General features: G+C 45.7%; 1 protein-coding gene across 1 annotated transcript in view; it reads left to right on the forward strand.

The window, feature by feature from the left end:
* ATP6V0D1 (ATPase H+ transporting V0 subunit d1) overlaps nt 1-22,767 on the forward strand; it is an 81,659-nt gene that overhangs the window by 53,580 nt on the left and 5,312 nt on the right. The window contains exons 3-7 of the mRNA XM_040409067.1: nt 7,448-7,626; nt 8,323-8,402; nt 11,010-11,087; nt 12,239-12,415; nt 14,946-15,023. Coding sequence (XP_040265001.1) covers nt 7,448-7,626; nt 8,323-8,402; nt 11,010-11,087; nt 12,239-12,415; nt 14,946-15,023 — 592 coding nt within the window. The remainder of the gene's footprint in view (nt 1-7,447; nt 7,627-8,322; nt 8,403-11,009; nt 11,088-12,238; nt 12,416-14,945; nt 15,024-22,767) is intronic.

Raw genomic sequence — 22,767 nt, forward strand, 5'->3', positions numbered from 1 at the left:
CGTTTATTTCTATAAATGCAAATGCATGAAAATACTGCACATTAAATTCCAAATCAAACCATAACCAAATTTCTCTAGTTTGTTTCGGTCTAGAAAGTAAAGAAAAAAAAATATTAGGGCAGTGATGGCTAACCTTGGCACTCCAGCTGTGGTGAAACTACGACTCCCAGCATGCTCCATTTATTTCTATAGAGTTGTAGTTTTACCACAGCTGGAGTGCCAAAGTTAGCCATCACTGTATTAGGGTGTTCTAAAAAAAATGGCATTGCCAGGATTTTTCTTTTAAGACTCAAAAATTTTATGTGTAAACTGAAGAAAATGTTTTAGATTTTACTTAACTTTGAATTACTGAACTAATATGTAGTGGCATAACCATTGTTTCTGAGAACGGCTTGACATCTGTGTTGCATGGAGTCGACCAACTTCTGGCCTCTCTGAACAGGTGTTCCAGTCCTGGACGATTGGACTACATTCCATCCATTCCGTTTTTCTACATTTTTAAGATTTGCCTCATATAAACCATATTTTTTATTCCACCCCACAAGTTCTCTATGGGATTGAGGCTGGGGGCCACTCCATTACCTCAATCCTGTTTGTCTGTAACCAAGATGTTGTTCTCTTCTTCGGCATAGGGCAACATAATCTCCTCAAGAATTTCAATATTCAAACTGTTTCAAAACGTGAGTTCAAAAGATTTTAGAATGAATAATCTTATGCAGGCTATGTGAATAAATATATTTACTAAGTGTGATTAAATATAAGATAACAGACAAATCACATACCGAATATAAAGTAAATACATCAGTAGCCTAAATATGCAATATTATAGGATGAGACTCAGTCGAACATGCTATAACACATGGCTTTTTATCACATTATAACACATGACTGACAACCCATGGTCTACAAGAGATAGGGCAAATCAATACTTGCATCCTACCTAGGATACAGTTCTAGGTGGAGTTCCCCGAATGTATGTGTGTCACAGAGTTCTTATTATTATTTATTATTAAAGTGCCCTTCATTCCACAGCGCTGTACATATGAAAAGGAGTATACATACATAATACAGAAAAATTGCACTAAGCATTAACAAGAAGAGTTACAAACTGGTACAGAAGGAGAGAAGGCCCTGCGCGTGAGGGCTTACAATCTACATGGTATGGGGGAAGGACACAGTAGGAGAGGGAGTTTAAACCTTTTAGTCCCTCCTCCAGTGTGCAGCATGCTGGTCTCTGAAATCACTTGGGAATCTGGTATTATCAGCACCCTGTTCAGTATTAGAATGTATTGGCTCCGATGAGCTGAAGTTATTACTTCGGTAAGTCTCACGAGACTCCGCGCAAAAAATTTATAAATTGATTTCTACTGTAACAAAAAAAAAATAACATTTCCTGAACTATGTTTCTGTTCCAAGTGGTACATTGGAGCTGAAACAGAGTTCGGGAAAGTAATAACTTCCGCTCATCGGAGCCAATAAATTCTAATACTGTATGGAGTGCTCGCTCATCAGTCCATAAAATGTTGTGCTCATTGGGCCAGTTAGTGTGTTCCTTGGAAAATTTTTATCTATTCAGGACATTTTAAATTTTTTTCAACAGTGGAATTTTGCGAGGAGTTCTTGCTTTTAACTTGGCTTCACTTTTTTGTCTTCTGATTGTAGCAGGGCTCACTGGTAACATCAGATCTTCTTTGATCTTTCTGAAGGTAGTCATGGGTTGAGCTCTTGCTATTTTGGCTATTCTTAGATCCATTTGAAAAGTAGTTCCCCGCTTCCTTCGATGTCTTTCAGGTTTTGGTTGCCACGTAAAGGCATTAGAGATTATTTTAGCTGAGCAGCCTATAATTTACTCTGTTTCTCAGTTTTTCCCTCTCCAATGAACTTTTTAATTAAAGTATGTTCTTCATCAGAACAATATCTGGGATGACCCATTTCCCCAGTATTTCAGAAGGAAATGCACTATAACCAACATGTGTAACATTAGCCACACTCCTACCTTAAATAAGAGCCAAAATTGACACCTGTTATTTCCCAGAATTAAATGACTTTACAAATGTAACTCCTCACCGCAAATATTTTGAGCAAGCCCTTGTACCTGCATAATCATTAATAAATTTCTAAGTTCAGTAGCAGACCCAGCACTGAAGTTTTCTGGTACACCAGTTATAGCTAGGGTCCATTCAGATTAGGAATCATTGACCACAGTTCTCTGGATACAGTCCTTGAGACAGTTTTCAATGCAGTTACCAACTATGCTTTGGCCAGTTTCATATGAACATCTTCAGTGCGAGAAATACCTTCCGTGTGTCAGTTATTTCCTGTCCTGATTGCTGCTCCTATGACATGGACCCAGGGCATTATGATGATTTATAATCCTGTGTGTTCCTACCCAACCTCAACTCTGATTTGTACTGATGGTATTATGGGAGTACAGCTTATTAGAGTTGAGGTCGGGCAGGAACACACAGCATTATAATTCATCATGAAATTTGTCCATGACAAAGAAACAGCATTCAGGACTGGAAATACTTCTGACACATGAAGCGTATTTCTGACACGGAGTATGTTTGTGTGAAATTGGCCTTTCTAACCTAACTTTAACAATTAAATGTTTGTGAGGGACAGTGTCAAATGCATTTGCCAAGTCCAAAAGAAACACCATTATCACAGCCGCCCGTCTGCCCAGGATTCTGCTTACCTCTACATAAAAACAATTCAAGTAGGTTTGACTAATCTATCCATGGTAAGACCATCCTATCACATTTCATGTTAGTTTCTGCTACGTCCTCCTGTATATAGTCCCTTCACCACCACTGATGAGATGGAAGTGGGTTCATTCAAGCAGAACAGGTTTTGTGCACTAGTCCAGCTCAGGTTGTGTGGCTGCAGACGGGAGGCCGCTTCTGGAGGCTCTTTCTCAATCTAGAATGCAGTTAGACCAATATTGTGGCTCTAGTCTCGATCTACCCTACATGCGCAGAGTGAAGTGATAGAAGTGAGAGCTGCATATACTCTAGATAAGGGATGCTCAACTTGCCGCCCTCCAGCTGTTGCAAAACTACAACTCCCAGCATGCTCTAATAGCTGTAGGCTGTCCAGGCATGCTAGGAATTGTAGTTTGGCAACAACTGAAGGGCCGCAGGTTGGGCATCCCTGCTCTAGATGACTGGGGAAGCTGGTATGGTAGAGCAGGCAGTGTGCATGGAAAGGAGGCAGGTCACAGACCTTCCTCCTGTCTCTGCATGGGTTTAGATCATCTCAGAGGGAAGGGTGGATTCATTTTCCCACTTATACATTATACACTGCTCGTTTCCATGGTTATGACCACTCTGTAATCCAGCAGTTGTGGTCAGGCTTGCACACTTTAGGAAAAAGTGATGCCTCTCTGGTGGCCGTCACCGTGTGAGTATGCATGGGCACACATGCACAGCAGCTCCCGTCACCTCTGCAGCGGTGGTCATAACTCCTGGAGACGAGCCCTGTGTAATGTGATGGAAAAATGAATGAAGCCAGCAAGGAGGCAACATGGACAATCACAATACATTAGTAAGTGCCTTGTATTGACATTCTCTACATGATGAATGGCATTTGCTAAAGTGAGACAACTCCTTTAAGGCACCTTTGTGCGCCAACTCTATTTGTTTGAGACATAAATTCAAAATCTACAATAAACAAGTGCCATTTTCGGGAGGGAGACATGCTAAAAAAAAAACACCTTTTTATGGAAGTGTTCCTTTAAGAGCTCTTGGGTGCAATCCATGATCGCTTCTTCACCTCTCCTATCTCTAGGACTGAGAATCTCAAGAAACGTAAATTTGTTTAAATCCTGCACTGCGAGACTGTCATCCGAGATCATCTTTTTATTTTTTATTTTTTCCTGTTTTGGCCGCACACTTTCACTCTGTTCCACTAAAGTTTTCTTGCCAGGAAAGGTCAACAAAGAGTGAGTTTCTGCCGAAATCACAGTAGTGTTTTTTCCCTCTTTTTTTGTGCTAATAAAAACCTAGTAAACCTTTAAAATCGGGACAGTCTCTCTCCATACGCCATATTAGAGCATATGGACATCGTATAGGGTGAGAAAGTATTTCCTTGTCTATCCTATCTCTCCTATCACTCTCTCTTCGCTCTAGCACCATCTTGTTTAAAGCTGCATTGTACATGCCAATTATCAATATTGTGCTCATTCCTATGAATGCTCATTCCCTCTCATCGGCCTGTGTAAAGGTGCCGCATATCACCGGATACACGAGTGATATGTTTTTATTGATATGAGCTAAACTTCCTATAGCACCGAGAGGCTGGCTAGAGCCATCGGAGCACCAATTTGTTTACACACTTGCAGCTTTTCTCCCTCCATCTTCCTCTGGATTGACAGGGCTAGACATCACCTGTAGTCTGGTCTTCTTGCGCCTGAGCCATGCTTCCCGGTCTCAGCGCTTGTGCAGTGGATCTCTTGCTGCTCTCCAAGCAGTGCAGATCCCGATTGAGAAAGCACTGAGACCGGGAGAGCCCTCCCAGGCGTGAGAGGGCAGGTCTCGAAACTTCATCACTCAGGAATCTGTGCTCCTTGGCAGCAGAAGATCCACTGCTCAAGTGCCAAGCCCAGGAGGCATGGCGCATGCGCAAGAAGACAGGACTACATGAGATGTCTAGCCCTGGCCAATCCACGGAAAGGGGAGGGACAAAAGCTAAAGGGGTGTAAACAAACTGCTCTGAGGGCTCTGGCCGGCCCCTCGGTGCTCCAAGAAGTATATCAATAAAAACAGTCTTCTAAACATTAGGGCAATGGACATCAGCATGATCAACAGTGAGCAACTGTGATGTCACTGTACATTGGTTACGTGGCCTACACACGTTCAAGTGAATGAGGCTGAGCTGCAATACCATGCGCAGCCACTATCCAGTGTACGGCGCTGTGAAGAGACCCACAACGCTCTCCAGAGCAACCGCCTCTTCAAACAGCTGGTCGTGGGAGTCTGACCTCCACCGATCTAATATTGATGACCTATCCTGGGGATAGGTCAATATCAAATTCCTGATTAACACCTTTAATCCAAAATCATATTAATCTTCTTTTAATAAACCATTCCCACGAACACCAGTGTATCTTGTGGAGGTGGATTGTTTCATATTCCACCTTTTCTCCACTGTTCTATTCAAATTCATAATGTGTGTGTATATATAATTTATTAAGATGCCTTTAACACCTTACCCCTTTCCTCTAGGCTTTATTTTTTGCCTTTCATTTTGCTTTTCATGAATTCCTTCTTGGCTTAAAGTTACCCAAGAAGAAAGTAGCACTGGCTTTTAGTAGTGAATTTGGTGTGGCCGGACGCTGCACATCACTTGTACAGTAGTGTTTCTTCATTCCAGTAAGTTACCAGTGAACCTGACGAAGGGGATGTTCCGTCTCCAAAATGCGTAGTATATGCCTACAAAAAAAAAAGAGGACATAGTAGCATAGGGGGTCATTTATGAACCCGAAATACACCTATATTTCAGCAATCTGCAACTTTTCCCCGCTCACGCCAGGTCTAAAAAAGTGGGCGGGGAACAGGTCGGTAGGCCCGTCTCTTTTACCATTTTCTACAACTGTTTTAGGCGTAGGAAGTTATGGAGAGGCCTGCGCCGCTTCATAACCCCGGCGGATCCACCACCAGATATGGGGCTTTAAGACCAGCGTCTAAAATGCTGGTCTTAATAAATGACCCCCATAGTTTGTAAGGCTGAAAAAATACATACCTCCATCCAGTTCAGCCTCTTATCCTGCAAAGTTCCTCCACCGGAAGGTAAAAGCTTCATGAGGAAGAAGCCATTTTTTCTCATCCTCGTTGGGAGGGATTCCGTAAAAACAAACAGGACAAAATACTGCTGCGTACAGAGCTGTATTGACCAGCAGAATAGTAGACACCTCTTGTTCCTACAACAGAAGATGCTCCACGCATGTGAACCTGGCCTAATGGAGGATTTGTTGTGGTGGATTTGTGTAATGTTTCCTCCACAGCTTCACCTTCTATCTAGAGTGGGTTCCGTCCCGTGAAGGTACCCCGGGTTATGTAGTTAGATAAAGGGCACTGTGCCTCGGGTTGTGTCTGGTATTTGTCCAGCCATGCCGCCATATTCCTTCCCGGCATTGTATTCAGGTCACCCTGCCTATTTGCCAGAATTGACAAACTGTCTCACCATTCCTGGTATAGGCTGTTGTTTGTCCAGAGGGGCTTGCTCTCTGCCTGCGCTTGTGCTCAGCTTTCCTCTTTAGGAACGGATATCGATGTTGGCAGCTCAGTGTCAACAAGCACAAATGTTCCCTTCTCATGTTTACGGAAAAATAAACTCTCTCTGATGCGCATGGGTTGTATTCCAAATGCTGAAACGTGAGTCCTCGCTCTTGCGGGAAGGAGTACTAGTCTGCCATCTGTCTGACAACGCTCTTGTTTTTCTGTAATTGCTGGTGTCGAAACGTCCGGGTGCTGTACGTAGGGCCACGGGTTTACCTGCTGCCTTCTACTTAGGTGGAATGATCTGCTTTTTTTTATTTTACCAGTTATTTTCTTTATATGAGGATAAGGCTAAGACGTTTTGTGATGAAGGAATTTGTAGCATAAGCAAGTATAGGATCTTCTTGGTGTACTAGGTCAAAGAACCATTCAGCTTCGAAACGTTTAAGAGTGGTGCAGCCATTTCATTAATATTTCATTGTGTAGAACACTGTCTTTTGATCATTTTATTAGATTTACCGGTACATGTGTTAAAAATAATGCTAAGTTATTCTCCTTTGCACATAAAGGGATATTATTAGATAACTATTGGTGGGGGTCCTACTGTTGTGACCCCCACCGATCACGAGTTTTTGGGACCCCGAACTACGTGGGGCTCCCAAAATGAACGTAGCAGCAGGTTGGGATGCATTAATTTCTGGAAATGCCTCAATACTTATTCCTTTTTTTTGGAAGTGGTAATATTCTAGGGTGGGATTGGCATCTGGGTTTCTGACTGGGGGTTCACCTACAATTCTTATATTCATAAATATTCTTGATTTAAAAGCATCATACCATTTTGTGTAAACCGTTCCAATGCAGATCTATTTGTTTCCATGGTTACAAATGACAAAAAATATCCCGCGTGTAATTTGATCTAGCGGTCGTCCCACTCCCTTCTGCTTCCCACAGACGGTAGGAGCGACAGAAGTAAGGAAGTGGCCAAAGACTTCTAGATCACACGCATCGTGGTCTGTAACCATGGAGACACATCGAACTGCGCAGGAGCTGTGCACACAGAGTACAAGAGAAGCCCTATTTGCAGAAGTGGGATCGTTCCTTTAATGATCTTGATTAAAACTTGTCTTGCTGAATCTACAAGTTTTCCATCTCTTCCCTATGGTCGAGGCACAGCCAGTATAAGGAGAGTCCATTGAAACCTTCTTCTTCTTCGTCTTCTTTCTAACCAGGTACAGCTATATGATTGACAATGTGATCCTGCTGATTACCGGGACCTTGCATCAGCGTTCAATTTCTGAGCTTGTGCCCAAGTGCCACCCCTTGGGCAGCTTTGAACAGATGGAAGCTGTAAACATAGCCCAGACACCTGCAGAGCTATACAATGCCATACTCGTTGACACTCCTTTAGGTAAGTTTTATATACTGCATTACTGGCTCGGGAAGGCAGTACCTTTTCTCGTCTTACAACCCTAGCAAACTGCAGATTTTGCCCGGAGAACATTGACTGTCCATGTCCTATACCATATCTGGAGCTGCTGTTGGTTCTCATATCACTTCATTGGCCCCTTTTCTATGACTTCTATGGAGCTTTCTTTGGGAGCCAACTCCTGCCCTGTTATACCATATGGATGTCATAGAGTAGGGTCCCCTGCTTGGAATCTTTTGATCATGAACCAGAACAGGTCAAAGTATCTTCAATATTACCGTATATGAATGATCATTTATCAAGAAAATCTCAGGCATGGGAACACAAAGTCCCCTGCCGGTAACCCTCACCCCCTTCCATCTGCTATCTTTCCCTTTTAGGCTAGGGGAACTACCCCTCTGACATTTTTTTCCTATGTGATCTTGCTGGGTCTGCACACGAGCAATTCATTTTTTGGTTAGAATTACAATGAGAAACTTCAAAGTTCTTCCATCATTTTGGTTTCATACAAGTTAGAGAGCATTCACCCTGTAGAGCCATCAGTGATTTCTGGAAGTGGAGATCTTGGAGATTTGGTAGCCATAATAATTAGTGTCTCACAACTAAAGATTTAATGCTTTAGTTATCTTATCGCTGATCTGCATTAAGGACATTACTTGTTTTGGTTGTTTTTTTTAGCTGCATTCTTTCAGGATTGCATATCAGAGCAAGATCTGGATGAAATGAACATTGAAATAATCAGGAACACACTTTACAAGGTGCGTACAAATAACCTCTCCCTTTTAAAGACTTGGGCTTTATGATAAAAAAAAACCAAAAAGTCAAAGTTTCTTGGCTTTTCCATGTTCATTACAATGAAGCCTAGAAAACCACATCTTGACATAGTACCCTTTTGGAAAAAAAATACCCTAAAAGTGCTCGCTTTCTGCCTCACATCTACCAACATGTGTATTAGGTGTCATTAGCAGTATCCAAAGAAATGTCAAATGTGGTGGAAATTGACCAAGTTTCAGAACCCATTTACTTCATATTGTACGACATTGCCCGGTTTGTAGAAAGACACCTGCTGCACATAGCACTGATAAATTCTTATACTCCAGTATCCAAATAATGATATGATGCTAGGCTGCCAGAATTATACAATGCTACTAGTGCTTGGGCGAGGAAGGTGCTAGAACTTGCTACCATGATCATTACTTACCCATTAAATTCCCTGCTGCTCCAGTGCTCCCTGATGGTCTCTGTTCACCTGGCTGTAGTCTTGAGGTGTTCTTGTACCTACTTGACCATCGCAACCAACCACGACCTCAACAGGCTCAAGCCATATGGTGGATTTACACAAAACGGGGAGCGGCCAATTATCAGGAAGTTGTCTTTCTGACAACTGGCTGCTTATTCAGTGGGGGTGAAGCGCACCACAGTATTAGGACGAGGGGTCGCTATTGCGACGATTGGTCATCCTCATGAAGCTGCATTGTTTCTGGGCAGCAGATCGCTGTTTAGACACCACAATCTGCTGCCCAGAAATAATAATTTACTTGCTTGCACAAAAGACTGTTTCACCTGATGAACAAGCATTTCGCTCGTTCCTCGGGTGATCGGTTGCACCTCTAGACTAGACTAGACCTTTAGATTATCAGCAACGAGCATTCGTCATCGACACTCGGACTGTGTAAACCCGCCAATACACCACGGAAAGATTGGCTGCAGTGGTCACGGGGATATACAAGCATGTTACTGCTACAGCCGAGTAAACAGAAAAGTGTAAGAAGAATAAAATATGAGGTTACGTGAAGCATTCCTTAACTAGTTACTTGACCATTCACGACTTGCTGGACAAGGTCTTGAGCTGTAACATAGTTAACGTGGATTACCCATGCTAGCTATAGTCCCACGGGTTCCACGTGTCTTTTTATTGCCACATCACTTCTATCTTAAGTTATGGTGTGCCTACTCTTAGATTTTTAGAGAACTGCTTGGATAGACATGTTTTAATGCCTACTTGTTATTGAAAGAACTTCCTTTATACGATAAGTTAGTCCTTCCACAGAATATTGGCCAACACATGTTCTGCCTTTAGAGCAACAGATGTCGATCACTTCTTTAGGACTGGTTTATTTGGTCCATTACTGAGAGGCAATTTTTTTTCTAAGAGCCTAAGTGTATTTGCTCGAGATTCGACTGTAGTATCCATCTCCTCTACAGCTGTCACTCAAGAGCAGAGAGGAGAAGCTGTGGAGGTCTTACAGCAGAGAGTTGAGGACACTTCAGTATTGTGACACCTGCTGTAGCGACACTTACTGGATTAAAACTTCCTTCCCAGTCATGCTGTTACTAAAACCATACACAAAGCGATATTTAACCCCCTAAGGGTACTTTCACACTAGTGTTTTGAAGAATCCAGCAGGCAGTTCCGTTGCCGGAACTGCTTGCCGGATCCGGAAATCCGCATGCAAACAAAGATCACTTGTTTCCAGATCCGGATGCGGATCCGTCTGACAAATGCATTAAAATACCGGCTCCGTCTCTCCGGTGTCATCCATAAAAACGGAACTGGTGTTACGGAATTTTCCCTGGAGAAAATACCGCAGCATGCTGCAGTATTTTCTCCGGCCAAATACCGTAAAAGGGACGGAACTGAAGAAATCCTGATGCATACTGAACGGAATGCTTTCCATTCAGGATGCATTAGGACAAAACGGATGCTTTTTTTCCCTGGTATTGAGCCCCTATGACGGAACTTTAATGCTAGTGTGAAAGTACCTTAACTGTTTTGCCAGAGTCCAACTCCAGCAGTGGGAAAAGCAGCTAACTGGAGGGGGAGGGCTGCTTTAGATGCCGCTATCTCCTGAATGGTAGCAGCTACAAACATGCAACTGGTACCATACCAGAATGCCAGCAATATGTTCAGTACAGTGGAAGATATCACTGATAGAAATCGGGATGTTGTGAATGCAGCTGAAAATGAAAGTAAAATCAGGTTCTACCTGCGATTATTCCTGACCCGATTCCTAACAGTGATTTCTCCTCTGTTGCTTGCACTTTAGCTGTCCTTTTGTGGAATGTCAGCTTTCAAACAAGACCAGTTGCATGTTTCCAGCTGCTACCATTCAGGAGAAAGCAGCATCTAAAGCTGCCCCTCTCCCTCCAGTTAGCTACTTTTCCCACTGCCCGAGCTGGACTCGGGCAAAACAGTTAGGTAATTAAACAGCGTTCCAGGTCTCCTATCTAGCGCTGCCATCCGTTTTCAGGGTCAACACGCCGACAGAGTCCCTTAAAATGAATAGGGGAATATATGGCTGGCTGCCCTTTTAGATTTGAGATTCCCAGCTGTACATGTTATGAATTGCTCTTTGATTTTTTAGGCTTACTTGGAGTCTTTCTACAAATTCTGTAAAAGCCTCGGAGGCACAACCGCAGATGCCATGTGTCCCATTCTTGAGGTAGGGACCAAAAACTTGGAATATTTCTTTCTTCTTATTATGGCTTCAAGTTTTGGGAAGAGTGCGTTCATTTTGCAGCATGATTGAGAAAATGGCAACTGTATTTTTTTGTTAAATTGTATCTATATTGAAGAAAAATTAAAACTTAAAGAAGCACTCCCACAAAATTTTTCATTCTCAGACCTGTTGGAAAGCTACATGATGTTATCTGTAATGAAGCTAATCTATTTACCTGTGACTGTATTTGTGAGTTATAACGTCCCTTCTGATCCTCAGCTGTGTCATGTGACAAACTCTCTGAATTCCAACTGACACAGGACAGGAAGTCACTTACTTCTCCATTCATTCTCTTGAGATGACATTAGGGCTCCCATAGGAAAACATAGAGAAACTGACTTCCTGTGCACACATAAGATGTTATTTTGAAAGTCAGAGTGTTGGTCACATGACACAGCTGAGGGTCAGAAGGGAGGTTGTAACTCACAAATACAGTCACTGGTAAGAAGATTACCTTTACTACAGTTTACATCATGCACCTTTCTAACAGGTCAGAGAATACAAATTTTTGTGAAAGTGCTTCTTTAATTAAATGAAATCTACTTTTTGGTGAAACCACTTCCATAGAAAATGAGGTGTCTCCATGGTTACAGACTACAAATGAACCTTATGTAGTCTGATCCTGCAGTTGTTAATCAATTTTTTTCCACAGTAGCTTTTCTGCCAAAGTATCAGTTTCTCTTTCCGCAGGTCTTGCTAAGTATAAGGCTATTTCACGCCCAACGCTGAGCCTTTCATGATACTGATAGAAGCTATGTACATCCCCCCCCCCCCCCTGCCCCCGCAACCATCCTATGTACTTACCATTATTCCACCAGCCCTGCATCTGTTGCATTTTCTCCACATCTTTCTGGACCTTCTGAAATCCCTTTTGATACGTGGGATCTTTTGTCCAGCTGTTATATATGCTGTTTTAGGCCTTTTTCGATGATGCACATATTACACAGAACATTTTACGACATGGGAAGGTCGAGATTAATGTAGAATAACTATCGTAGGCAGAAAACTCTGTGCATTGCATTACAGTCTGTGAAATGTGCAATGTGCATAGGATGCCCTTAAGCCTCATGATATGATCTCCCTTTTCTCTACAGTTTGAAGCTGACCGCCGGGCGTTTATAATTACAATTAATTCATTTGGCACTGAGCTCTCAAAAGAAGACCGTGCCAAGCTGTTCCCACACTGCGGTAAATTGTACCCTGAAGGATTGGCCCAGTTGGCCAGAGCTGATGACTATGAGCAGGTCAAAACAGTAGCGGACTATTACCCGGTAAGTAAATGTTACATTCCTGCTTTCCACGCAGCTCGCTGCTTCCCAGGAACAGCCGGATTCATTAGGAGTGTAGATCATAGACTAACTGACAACATACAGGGGGTCATTTACTAAAGACCAGCGTTTCACACGCCAGCCTTAGTAAAAAAAAACACTGGCAGAAGATCTGACCAATTTACCAAGAGGCGCGCATCTCTTAATTACTTTATGGCATCTTCTGCTGTCTGTGCATCAAAACAGAAAACTACTATAACCAGGGGCAGAAGTAGATTTCTGGTATAATTTTTACCTCTGAAGCAAATGTTTTTAAATGAGTCAGGCCATGGAGCTCCTGCCTATGTCCCTACTTCTAATGCCCACTTTTTGGAAAGGTGGCAACGGTGTTTGAAAAAGCTAAAAAGGTGCAAATTTTGTCACCAAACTGCACTTGTGACAAAATGTGCCATTTTTCTGCACCCATAAACTGGCGTAGAACATTAGTACATGACCTCCATTAATCAGCTGGTTCTAGGGCCGGCAGAAGACTGATGGATAGAAAAAGTAGTATGGACTCATAAGATAGGGAGAGATTGGAATTAGACAAATGAATGGCGCGGCCTCATCTGGAATATACAGTTCAGTTCTGGGCACCGGTTCATAGAAAGGATGTCCTGGAGCTGGAAAAAGTACAAAGAGGAGCAACTAAACTGATAAGGGGCATGGAAGGTCTTAGTTATGAGGAAAGATTAAAAGAATTTAGGTTATTTAGTCTTGAGAAGAAGTGTCTAAGGGGGCTATGGTGAAAAACTGTTCCATGTAAAGTTCCCTCAAAAGATAAGGGGGCACTGCCTCCGACTGGATAAGAAAAAGTTCAGTCTCCAGAAGCGACAAGGCTTTGCCTCAAAAGCTGTGAATCGGTGGAATAGTCACTTCAGGAGCTGGTGACAGCAGAAAAAAAAAATTTAGATAATTTTTTAGAAGAAAATAATAAAAATCCTTATGTACATAAATGTATAGAATGCCACTTAGGATCAGGAAGGAACTTTCCCCTTTTAGAGCAGATGGTTTGTGTCTTATGGGATTTTTTGGTCCTTTCCGTGAATCAATAGGAGGAAACAAAGGGGGGGAATTTATCAATGCTTTTGTGCGTAAAAAAAAGTCACACATTATGGCGCACGTGAATTGCTGAGAAAAAAAGGTGTGGCTTAACAGAAGGGGGGCGTGACTTAATGGCGCCGCCGCATTTACTAGAAAGAAGTTATGGCTGAAGTCTACTCCAGCCTGTAGCTGGCGTAGGCTGTAGTTTCTGGCGCACGGCAGGGCAGAGATGCACCTAATAAAGAGATGCAACTAATAAATCAGGCGCCTCTCACGCCAGCGCAGGAAGATCAAGACCAGTCTTGATATATCCCCCCTCCCTCCTTCCCCACCATGACATACAATATATCTCGTTTTCAGCTATATTATCTTTAACTGGTCTATGGCCAATGCATATCCCTTATTGATAGGCTTGAGCGAATCTAGCTTCGGATCAAAGAGCTGAAGTCAATTCTTTCAAAACCTTAGTTTTTAATTCTGTTTCCGTACAGCATTAAAATGTATTGGTTCCGTGTAGGCGAAGTTCGTAACGCCTGAATTACTACGGTATTCCTATCTACGCATTTAAAAATATTTTCAAATAGGGATCCAAAGTGGGCTTTGGTACCGAGGCACTAGCCAGTACCAAAGCCCACTTTGGATTACTATCGGCCAGTTTGATGGCACTTGAGGACACCCGTTCTTGCGATTGCTGTGTGTCCCAGTGGTCAGAGCCTCGGCAATAAAATACTTATCCCCTATCTTGTGGATGGGAGGGGATAAGTGTTTTTAGTGGCACTGTACTCGCCGTCCCATAGAAGTGAACGGAGCGGTGGACACACATGCACACCACCACTTCATTCTCATGGGGCGTTTGCGGACACCAGTTCCCATGACCGTTGGGGGGTCCCAGCAGTTGGAGCCCCTGCAATCAAACACTTCTCCCCAATCCTGTGGATAGAGGCATAAGTGTTTTTAGTGGTACACCCCCTTTAAATAGCATCTGTCAGCAGATCTATTCCTATAAAACTGTCTGACCTGTTTGTATATACTTCTATATACTCTTGGCAGCAGAAGACATGCGTTTTGGTCCCATGTTCATATTTGCCCGCATTGCTGAGAAAAAGTTGGCGTTACGCCTAGAGGCTCAGCTCTTTCTGCAACTGCGGCGCCCGCTCCACTTTGATTGACAGGACCAGGCAAGCATGATCACACCTGGCCCTGTCCACCAAAGGGCAGAGGGTGCGTCAGTTGCAGAGAGAGCTGAGCCTCTAGGTGTAATGGTAACGCCCCCGTTGCTCCTAGAGGCTCATTTGCGTATAATAAAACATCATTTTTCTCAGCAATGCGGGCACATATGAACATGGGACCAACACAGATATCTTCAGCTGCCAAGTGCACAACCCGTGTTACGTCTGTACGTGTGGATTATGTTGCCGCAGCTTCTCATACACACGTGTCTTCCTTTCAGGAGTATAAACTGCTGTTTGAAGGCGCAGGAAACAATCCCGGAGATAAAACCCTGGAAGACCGATTCTTCGAACACGAGGTAACAATATGTGGATGTACTGGAACCTGCCCTTCATCATACAGCTGCAGAAAAGCAGCACAATGTCTAGCAAGGCAGACCCATTAAGGTTTGGCAGCGCTGCGGCAGAACTTCATTAGCTGCTCGTGGAGAATGATGAGATCCAGATGAACGTCTTCATCCTTCTTGCTATTTTTGAGCCTCGCTTGGCCTGCAGCCCTTTCTTTTTTTTTTTTTTTCATATATTACAGATGGTTTTGTAGTATGAAAATTCATTTTCTTTTGTCGTTCCCCTACTTTGTCATGGTAGAGCAGGATCTATCTGCTGCTTTGCTGAGTGTGTGCTTTTTATTTTTTTCCACTTCAGTATCAAATGACTGTTCTGCTTGAGCACCTGCGGTACATCGAGGTCAGGAACGCGCACGCTGTTGGCAGATGTTTCTGCACTCAAGGGTTACGTGTACTCGCCACCACATGTAATCTGTATACGGCTGCAAGGCCTGGGGGTGACCATGACACCTCTGCACAGGCGGGCTTAATCACCAGAATAACTTAAGACCGTCCCATGAGGTTTCTGCTTTATTTACCCAGGAACGGCACCAAATGAAGCTGATTACAGCCGTGTAAGAAGAGTGCTCGAGGGACTACGGTGTTGGACTCTGTTCACTCTTCGCATTTCTGGATACATCACGTCAAGACTACAAATGCCCCACCCCCAATGGACCCTATTGACTCCTCATTAAAGATGACCAAATCTTTTGAACATGGTTTCAGGTCCTATTCACTTGAAACAGTCGTCGGATTTGATTCGGGTCCCAAATCGAAAGGGCCCCAGTTGCCTTGAAAAGTCATGTATGACCCTCTGGGGTCTCCTAGGACTGTATCCAACCCCTTTGAAGCTCTTTAACGCCAAGACCGTATTAGGCTACATTCACATGACGCAATTGTGGACAAGAGTAGGACATGCTCTATCTTTTTTTGCGTTGCCGCGGAAAGGAACTACTGTGTCTACTACTCATCTTTTGCGGCCCCGTTGAAATTATTGTGGAACAGTTGCGGACTCCTTCATATGGTCGTGTGAATGAGCCCTTAGAAATGTCAAAGTGACAGTGACCTATATGTCTATCGGTAAACAGATGGTAACCGGTGTAGCCTGTTTAATAACACAATGCACTGTAAGATTTATTTAAAAAAATGGGGGGAAAAAGTGCAAAAGTTATCCCTTTTTGGTGGCGGGCCTTCTGACCTGTACAATTTTAAGCAATTCATCCCAAACTAATTACAAAAGTTTTGGATTTGCTAGAATCTGAATTTTTGGGGGGAGAAATTCACAACTACCTGTAATTCAATCAGTTTAGAACCGATTTGCACGTCTTTACTCATACTGGGTTTCATTGTGGTTTTCGGTGTTCTGCCGCGGTTTTCTTCCTGTCACATCTGATGAAATCTAAAGTGGAGCCTCCCTACACATGTGAATGTGGCTTTGGCCTCATGCACACGACCGTTATTTTGGTCCAGCTGTGGCTCGGATGCGGACCCATTCACTTCAGCCGTGTGCTGTCCGCATCCATTGCTCCGTTCTGTGGTCTGCAAAAAAAATATAACCTTTCCTTTCTCGCCCATTTTCCTTGGGGGACACAGGAGACCTTGGGTATAGCTCCGCTCCCTAGGAGGCGTGACACTAAGTGAAAACTGTTAAGCCCCTCCTCCAGCAGCTATACCCTCAGCCTGGAGAGAGAGACTGCCAGTGTTTGCTTAGTGTCCAAGGAGGCAAGACACTCCCCTCTTATTTTTTCTCTGGATTTCTTCTTCTCTTCAGGGACAACAGAGACTCACTAGACCTCTCTGTTTCTCCCAGGGTCGAGCTGCGCCAATGCCGGTCATCCGCACTGCTGCCTCCCCCACAGAAGGCAAGGTGGACCAGGGCAGCCTAGCTCCCCTGCATCCCGTCAGCGCCAGGGTGGCCCGCACGCCAAGTCCCTCTTCCAGCGTCCTGCCACTACGGTGCCAGTAGCTGAAGGGGCAACCCTGCTAGAACGGACCGAGGGTGAAGACGGCTGATGGTGAGAGAGTGGCTTCTCCAGCCCGGTCGCCTGACTCTTCTGGCCGCAGGGTGAGCTCCCGCGGCCGGCATGTACATGCGGGCGCCTTCGCGCCGCTCCGGGTCCCTCCTGGCCCCGGCCGACCGTCGGTACTTCCCGGTCGGCCGGGCGGCACAAATTTAGGCCCCGGCTTCGCGGCCTACTAGGCCGCAGATCCGGCCCTTCTTCTCCGGGCCCCTGACTCTTCTGGCCCGCGGGGTGGGCACCCGCGGCCGGCATGTACATGCGGACGCCTTCGCGCCGCTCCAGGTCTCTCCAGGCCCCGGCCAACCGTCGGTACATCCCGGTCGGCCGGGCGCCGCAAATTTAGGCCCCGGCTTCGCGGCCTACTAGGCCGCGATTCCGGCCTTAATTGCAGGGGGAGGGAACTTCTCCCAGGTGCGAATTCTTGCACTCTTACTGGATTCGCTGCCGGCCATGTGCATGCCTCCTTTCCTTAGACGGCATAATGCGCTCTCACTGCCTGTGGTTGTTCTCTCGCCGGTACGTTGCTGGCCATGTGCATGACCCCCTTCCTTAGGCGGAATACTGCACTCTCACCGGATACATTGCTGGCCATGTGCATGAGTCCCTTCCCTGGGTGGAATACTTGCACTCCCACTGGATGCGGTGCTGGCCATGTGCATGACCGCCCCTCATTACATAGGCAGAATTTTGCACACTCACAGGACTCAAGGCTAACCTTGTACATGCTGTGCTGGCCTCGTGCATGTCCCCTTTCATTGGCGGGGTAGTTGCACTCTCACGGGATATGGTGTTAGGTGGATTATTGCACTTAATCACTTAATGCAATGGTATCCATGGGCATGTCCCCCTTCCCTAGGCGGACTTCCTGCCTTCCTACTGGATTCAGTGCGGCCATGTGCATGACCCCCTTCTGGGAGGAATATGGTATGCCCTACTTCTCTGAAGTCGGTACTGGTCTTGGGCATCACCCTCTTCTTAGGCGGGCCTTTACACTCTTGCCGAATGCTGGTTTGCCAGGTGCATATGCCCCTTTTCTAGGCGGACTGCTTGCGTTCCATCGCATACTGTACTAGTCTTGTGCATGACTTCCTTCCAGGCGGCATATTGCACTTCTGTAGATACTGTTGTGCTCTGTCGATGGCCCCCTTCCCAGAGTGAATATTTACAGTGGGTGAACATTCATGCGCGCTCTGTGCATTGTATGGGCCGTTTATGCCTTCTCCTCCCGTAGGTGGGTTGGCATTCTCACTGCTTACGGGGCTGACCGTACGTATGTCCCCCTTCCTCCCGCGACATACGTGTTTCTCTTGGGATACGATGCTAGCCGCACGCCTAAGGGCTCTTTCAAACTTGCGTTGTCCGGATCCGGCGTGTACTCCATTTGCTGGAATTACACGCCGGATCCGGAAAAACGCAAGTGAACTGAAAGCATTTGAAGACTGATCCGTCTTCAAAATGCGTTCAGTGTTACTATGGCACCCAGGACGCTATTAAAGTCCTGGCTGCCATAGTAGTAGTGGGGAGCGGGGGAGCAGTATACTTACCGTCTGTGCAGCTCCCGGGGCGCTCCAGAATGACGTCAGAGCGCCCCATGCGCATGGATGACATGTCCATGCGATCACGTCATCCATGCGCATGGGGCGCTCTGATGTCACTCTGGAGCGCCCGGGGAGCTGCACGGACGGTAAGTATACTGCTCCCCCGCTCCCCACTACACTTTACCATGGCAAACAGGACTTTAGCGTCTTGGCAGCCATGGTAATCATTCAGAAAAAGCTAAACGTCGGGGTCGGCAATGCGCCGAAACGACGTTTAGCTTAAGGCCGGATCCGGATTAATGCGTTTCAATGGGCATTAATTCCGGATCCGGCCTTGCAGCAAGTGTTCAGGATTTTTGGCCGGAGCAAAAAGTGCAGCATGCTGCGGTATTTTCTCCGGCCAAAAAACGTTCCGTTCCGGAACTGAAGACATCCTGATGCATCCTGAACGGATTTCTCTCCATTCAGAATGCATTAGGATAAAACTGAAAAGAACGCAAGTGTGAAAGAGCCCTTACACTCTTCTCCGAAGAAATCATTCTGCTTCCACCTGGTCTGGACGTGGTCTACTTGCTCTCTGCCTGCACCGAGCTAGGCGGTGCCCATTCTCGGGTTTGGACAGTATTTTGCGGTTCCGCTTTTGGCACCGTGGCACCGTGGAGTGTTCATGGCTCCTGGATGCGTACCCATTTCGTCCTCCTGCTGCTTTGCTTCCCTGCGCAAGCGGTCTCATGGATGAGAGGGCTGTCTGCAGCGCCCTTCGAATTCTACGTTGGCTCTGGCGGGACTACGGTTCCCTCACCTACTACCATTCCCTCCTCTTCGGATGTGGTGTGGTATGAGTCCTTCCTATGGGCGCCCTCTGCACTTTAGTGCCGCTCTGCTGCCAGATTCGGGCTGCTCTCCTTTGGAGGGTCACCCAACTTCTCTTGGGTGCTTCAGTTATGCCAGGTCCGGGGGACCTCCACCTTGGGTTCTTCAGGGTGTTCGCCTTCTGCGAGGCGGTGAGCCGGGCGACACACAGAGTATCGGGTGTTCTGCCTTTGAGCTGTCCTACTCTGACTACCCTATTACCCACTCCTCCTTTCGGTTGGAGGTGTTATGCCAGCGTTCTTCTCGCCGGCTCTGTTTTGGCTCCTGCTCAGGGCATATCCCTCCGATGTGGCTTCTGCCCCGGTCAGGCTTCAGAGGCTGTTCCTTCACAGCCCTCTCCTCGGGAGAGTATGGTTGTTGACTTGGATGGTTCCGAAGTTCCTGTTGTGACCTCGGACCGTCTCCCTCGTTCACTTTAGCTGTACTGGCCGTGTGCCCACTTACTGTGCCTACCGCGTTCTGTCCTCACGCTTAGGTGACAAATTGCGTTTTTCCGTTCTAAGCGGGGGTCCTGCTGTAAACTTACCTTCTCGGTAAGTTGACCCCCAGGCTTGAATCTGGGTCTCTACAGCAGTAACGGTAGTGCTTCCGGCACTTACCTTCTATTTCTTGCCATATTGGCCCTTAACTGGTAGGCCGTAGCCTCTCACTCCCTGTACTGGTAATCCGCTCGCTCGGGTCTGAGGTAGTGATGTTCCCTCAATTATACCTCATCCGTCTCGAGGTTAGTTGTCTCTGCCTTACCTGCTGTTTTTTTTTTTGTTTTGTTCCGCGACTACTATCTTCCTGTTGTACTGGGGGTAGCTGCATTGCGTTCTACAGCAAGGCCATCTTCATCCCTTCCTGCTGTTGTCCCTGCTTGAGGACTACTCTTCGGTCAATGATTGTCCTTAAATCTCCCTCACCGGAATGGTAGAACCCCTTCCTCCGGTGGCACCATCGACATGGACTTTACCCTGACTTGTCCTGGCATCTGTCGGCTACTGGACGGACCCCTTCGGTTCCTTCCGTCCGCTCTTCTGCTCCCCCACTCCGGGTGGCTACGGGACGAAGTTGCTCGTGGGCCGATGGACCAGCTTTGCCGGACTCTTCCGCCCGTGCTACTGGTCTGCGCCTGATCACGTCAGTTTTTTTTCTCGCTTGCCTAGGCGATTTCCAGCGGGCACACTGGTTTTTGCCCTCGGCCGTGCTTCGTCCAGGATCTATTATCGGACTTGGAGATCTTGGGCCCAGAGACATCGGGCTTCGGTCGAACATTTGTGCACGGCGGCCACTGGTCTTTCTTGCATGCCTTTACCAAGTTCTACAGGGTGCATACTCATGCATCGGCGGATGCTGCCTACGGGTTCCTTGATGCCTACGGGTGCTTCGCCTTGGAGCTGTGGTCCCTCCCCTCTTGGACTGCTCTCGGACGTCCCAAGGTCTCCTGTGCCCCCCAAGGAAAATGGGCGAGAAAACGAGATTTTTGTATAACTTACCAGTAAAATCTCTTTCTCGCTCTTCCTTGGGGGACACAGCACCCACCCATTCATTTGTTTTTTCTACACTGTTTCCGGACTTGGTTTACCCCGTTGGGTAGTTGGCTGGTTGGTTCCACATTGTTGGTCATTGCCTTTTCTCACTACTTGGACACGCAACTGGCAGTCTCTCTCTGCAGGCTGAGGGTATAGCTGCTGGAGGAGGGGCTTAACAGTTTTCACTTAGTGTCACACCTCCTAGGGAGCTGAGTTATACCCAAGGTCTCCTGTGTCCCCCAAGGAAGAGCGAGAAAGAGATTTTACTGGTAAGTTATCCAAAAATCTTGTTTTTCTTGTTGCGGACAAGAATAGGCAGTTATATTAAAGGCTGTCCGTGCCATTCCGCAAATTGCGGAACGCACACAGACGCCATCCGTGTTTTGCTGACCGCAAAACACACAACGGTCGTGTGCATGAGGCCTTTTACTGCTTCTTGTCCGAGGTATATTGATTGATCCTTCAGGACTAGACACAGTCCATCTGTTTTGAAGCATATCAGTTTAGCAGCTACAATTAAAACATTTTTATTTTTTTAAAATCTTTTTACCAGCTAAAAAATAAATAAAAAATAACTTATTTTTAAAAAAAATTTATTCGAGCTGTATTTACAGTAATGATATCACTAGTACAAGTCTTGGCATTGTGTTCTATTTTGATGTATTACATGTCAGTCTAAAGTTAATGGATAGTGCTACAGCAACTGCTGATGAGGGAGGAGTTTTTCCTTTATTTTTATTTTTTCTGTTTTCTTTTTTTTTGTTTTGCCATCGGATTTTTGACTGTAACCAGGGCTGCACTCATTTACAGGGAAAACAGCCCTATTATAGTGACAATTGTCATTGCTAGGGTTGTGCTGGATCTGGTTAGCCCCAGCAGCTCCCTCCCTGTATGAGGTTCTTGACGGTCATGACCACCATCCGGACATCACCACTGGAACCAGTAGTGACAGTGCTTCTCCCACTGCCTCTGTTCAATGCACAGCATTCATTTCTGGCATTTTCAAGCCCTGAAGAGAAGCCTTTGAAAGAAGACGCCCAAGAAAAGACCGCTCTAAATTTCTCGTGTCAAAAGACACTATGTGAACAGAGCCTAAGAAATGCCCCAAGGCCAGGTTAGTACAGTTTTTATCTTGGATCCCCAGTAGAGGAAAATTCTAGAAGAAAGCTGTATACCTCCGTTTAATAACCATCAGTCACCAAAATGCTTTTTTACGGTGTGAGCCCGTCATTTTAGAATAATATGCTAAACTTTGCACTTTGTGAAGGCTGTTTTCTACATAAAGCACGTATGTTCATCTCTTCCATATCCACAGAAGAGGATACGGGCCTCACTGTCTCCGTTCATCCTGTGGCTGGAATACATAGAGAGAGACCCACACATGTGGTTACGCCTGCCTCACCTGGTGGTATCGGGGGTCACTGGCCCATTTTTCTTCCAGTAGATAGAGGTTCCCAAGGTGGGACCATCACCAATCAGACATGTATGGCATGTGCTCTGGATATACTATGAATGTCTTAGATGGGAATACCCCTTTGATCAAAATGGCTGCTCATGAATATTCATTAAAAGGGTTTTGTAGGACTTTAATATTGATGGTCTATCCTCAGGATAGGTCACCAATATTAGATCGGTAGGGGCCCAATCAGCTGTTTGAAGAGGCCGTGGCGCTCCAGTGAGCGCCACCCTCTCTTCCTAGGTCAGTGACTTTATATTCATACGTGCAGCTCAGTCCCGTTAAAGTGATTGGACTGCAATACCAACACTACCA

This window comes from Bufo bufo, chromosome 10, assembly GCF_905171765.1.
Source record: "Bufo bufo chromosome 10, aBufBuf1.1, whole genome shotgun sequence".
In the NCBI taxonomy this organism is placed as follows: domain Eukaryota; kingdom Metazoa; phylum Chordata; class Amphibia; order Anura; family Bufonidae; genus Bufo; species Bufo bufo.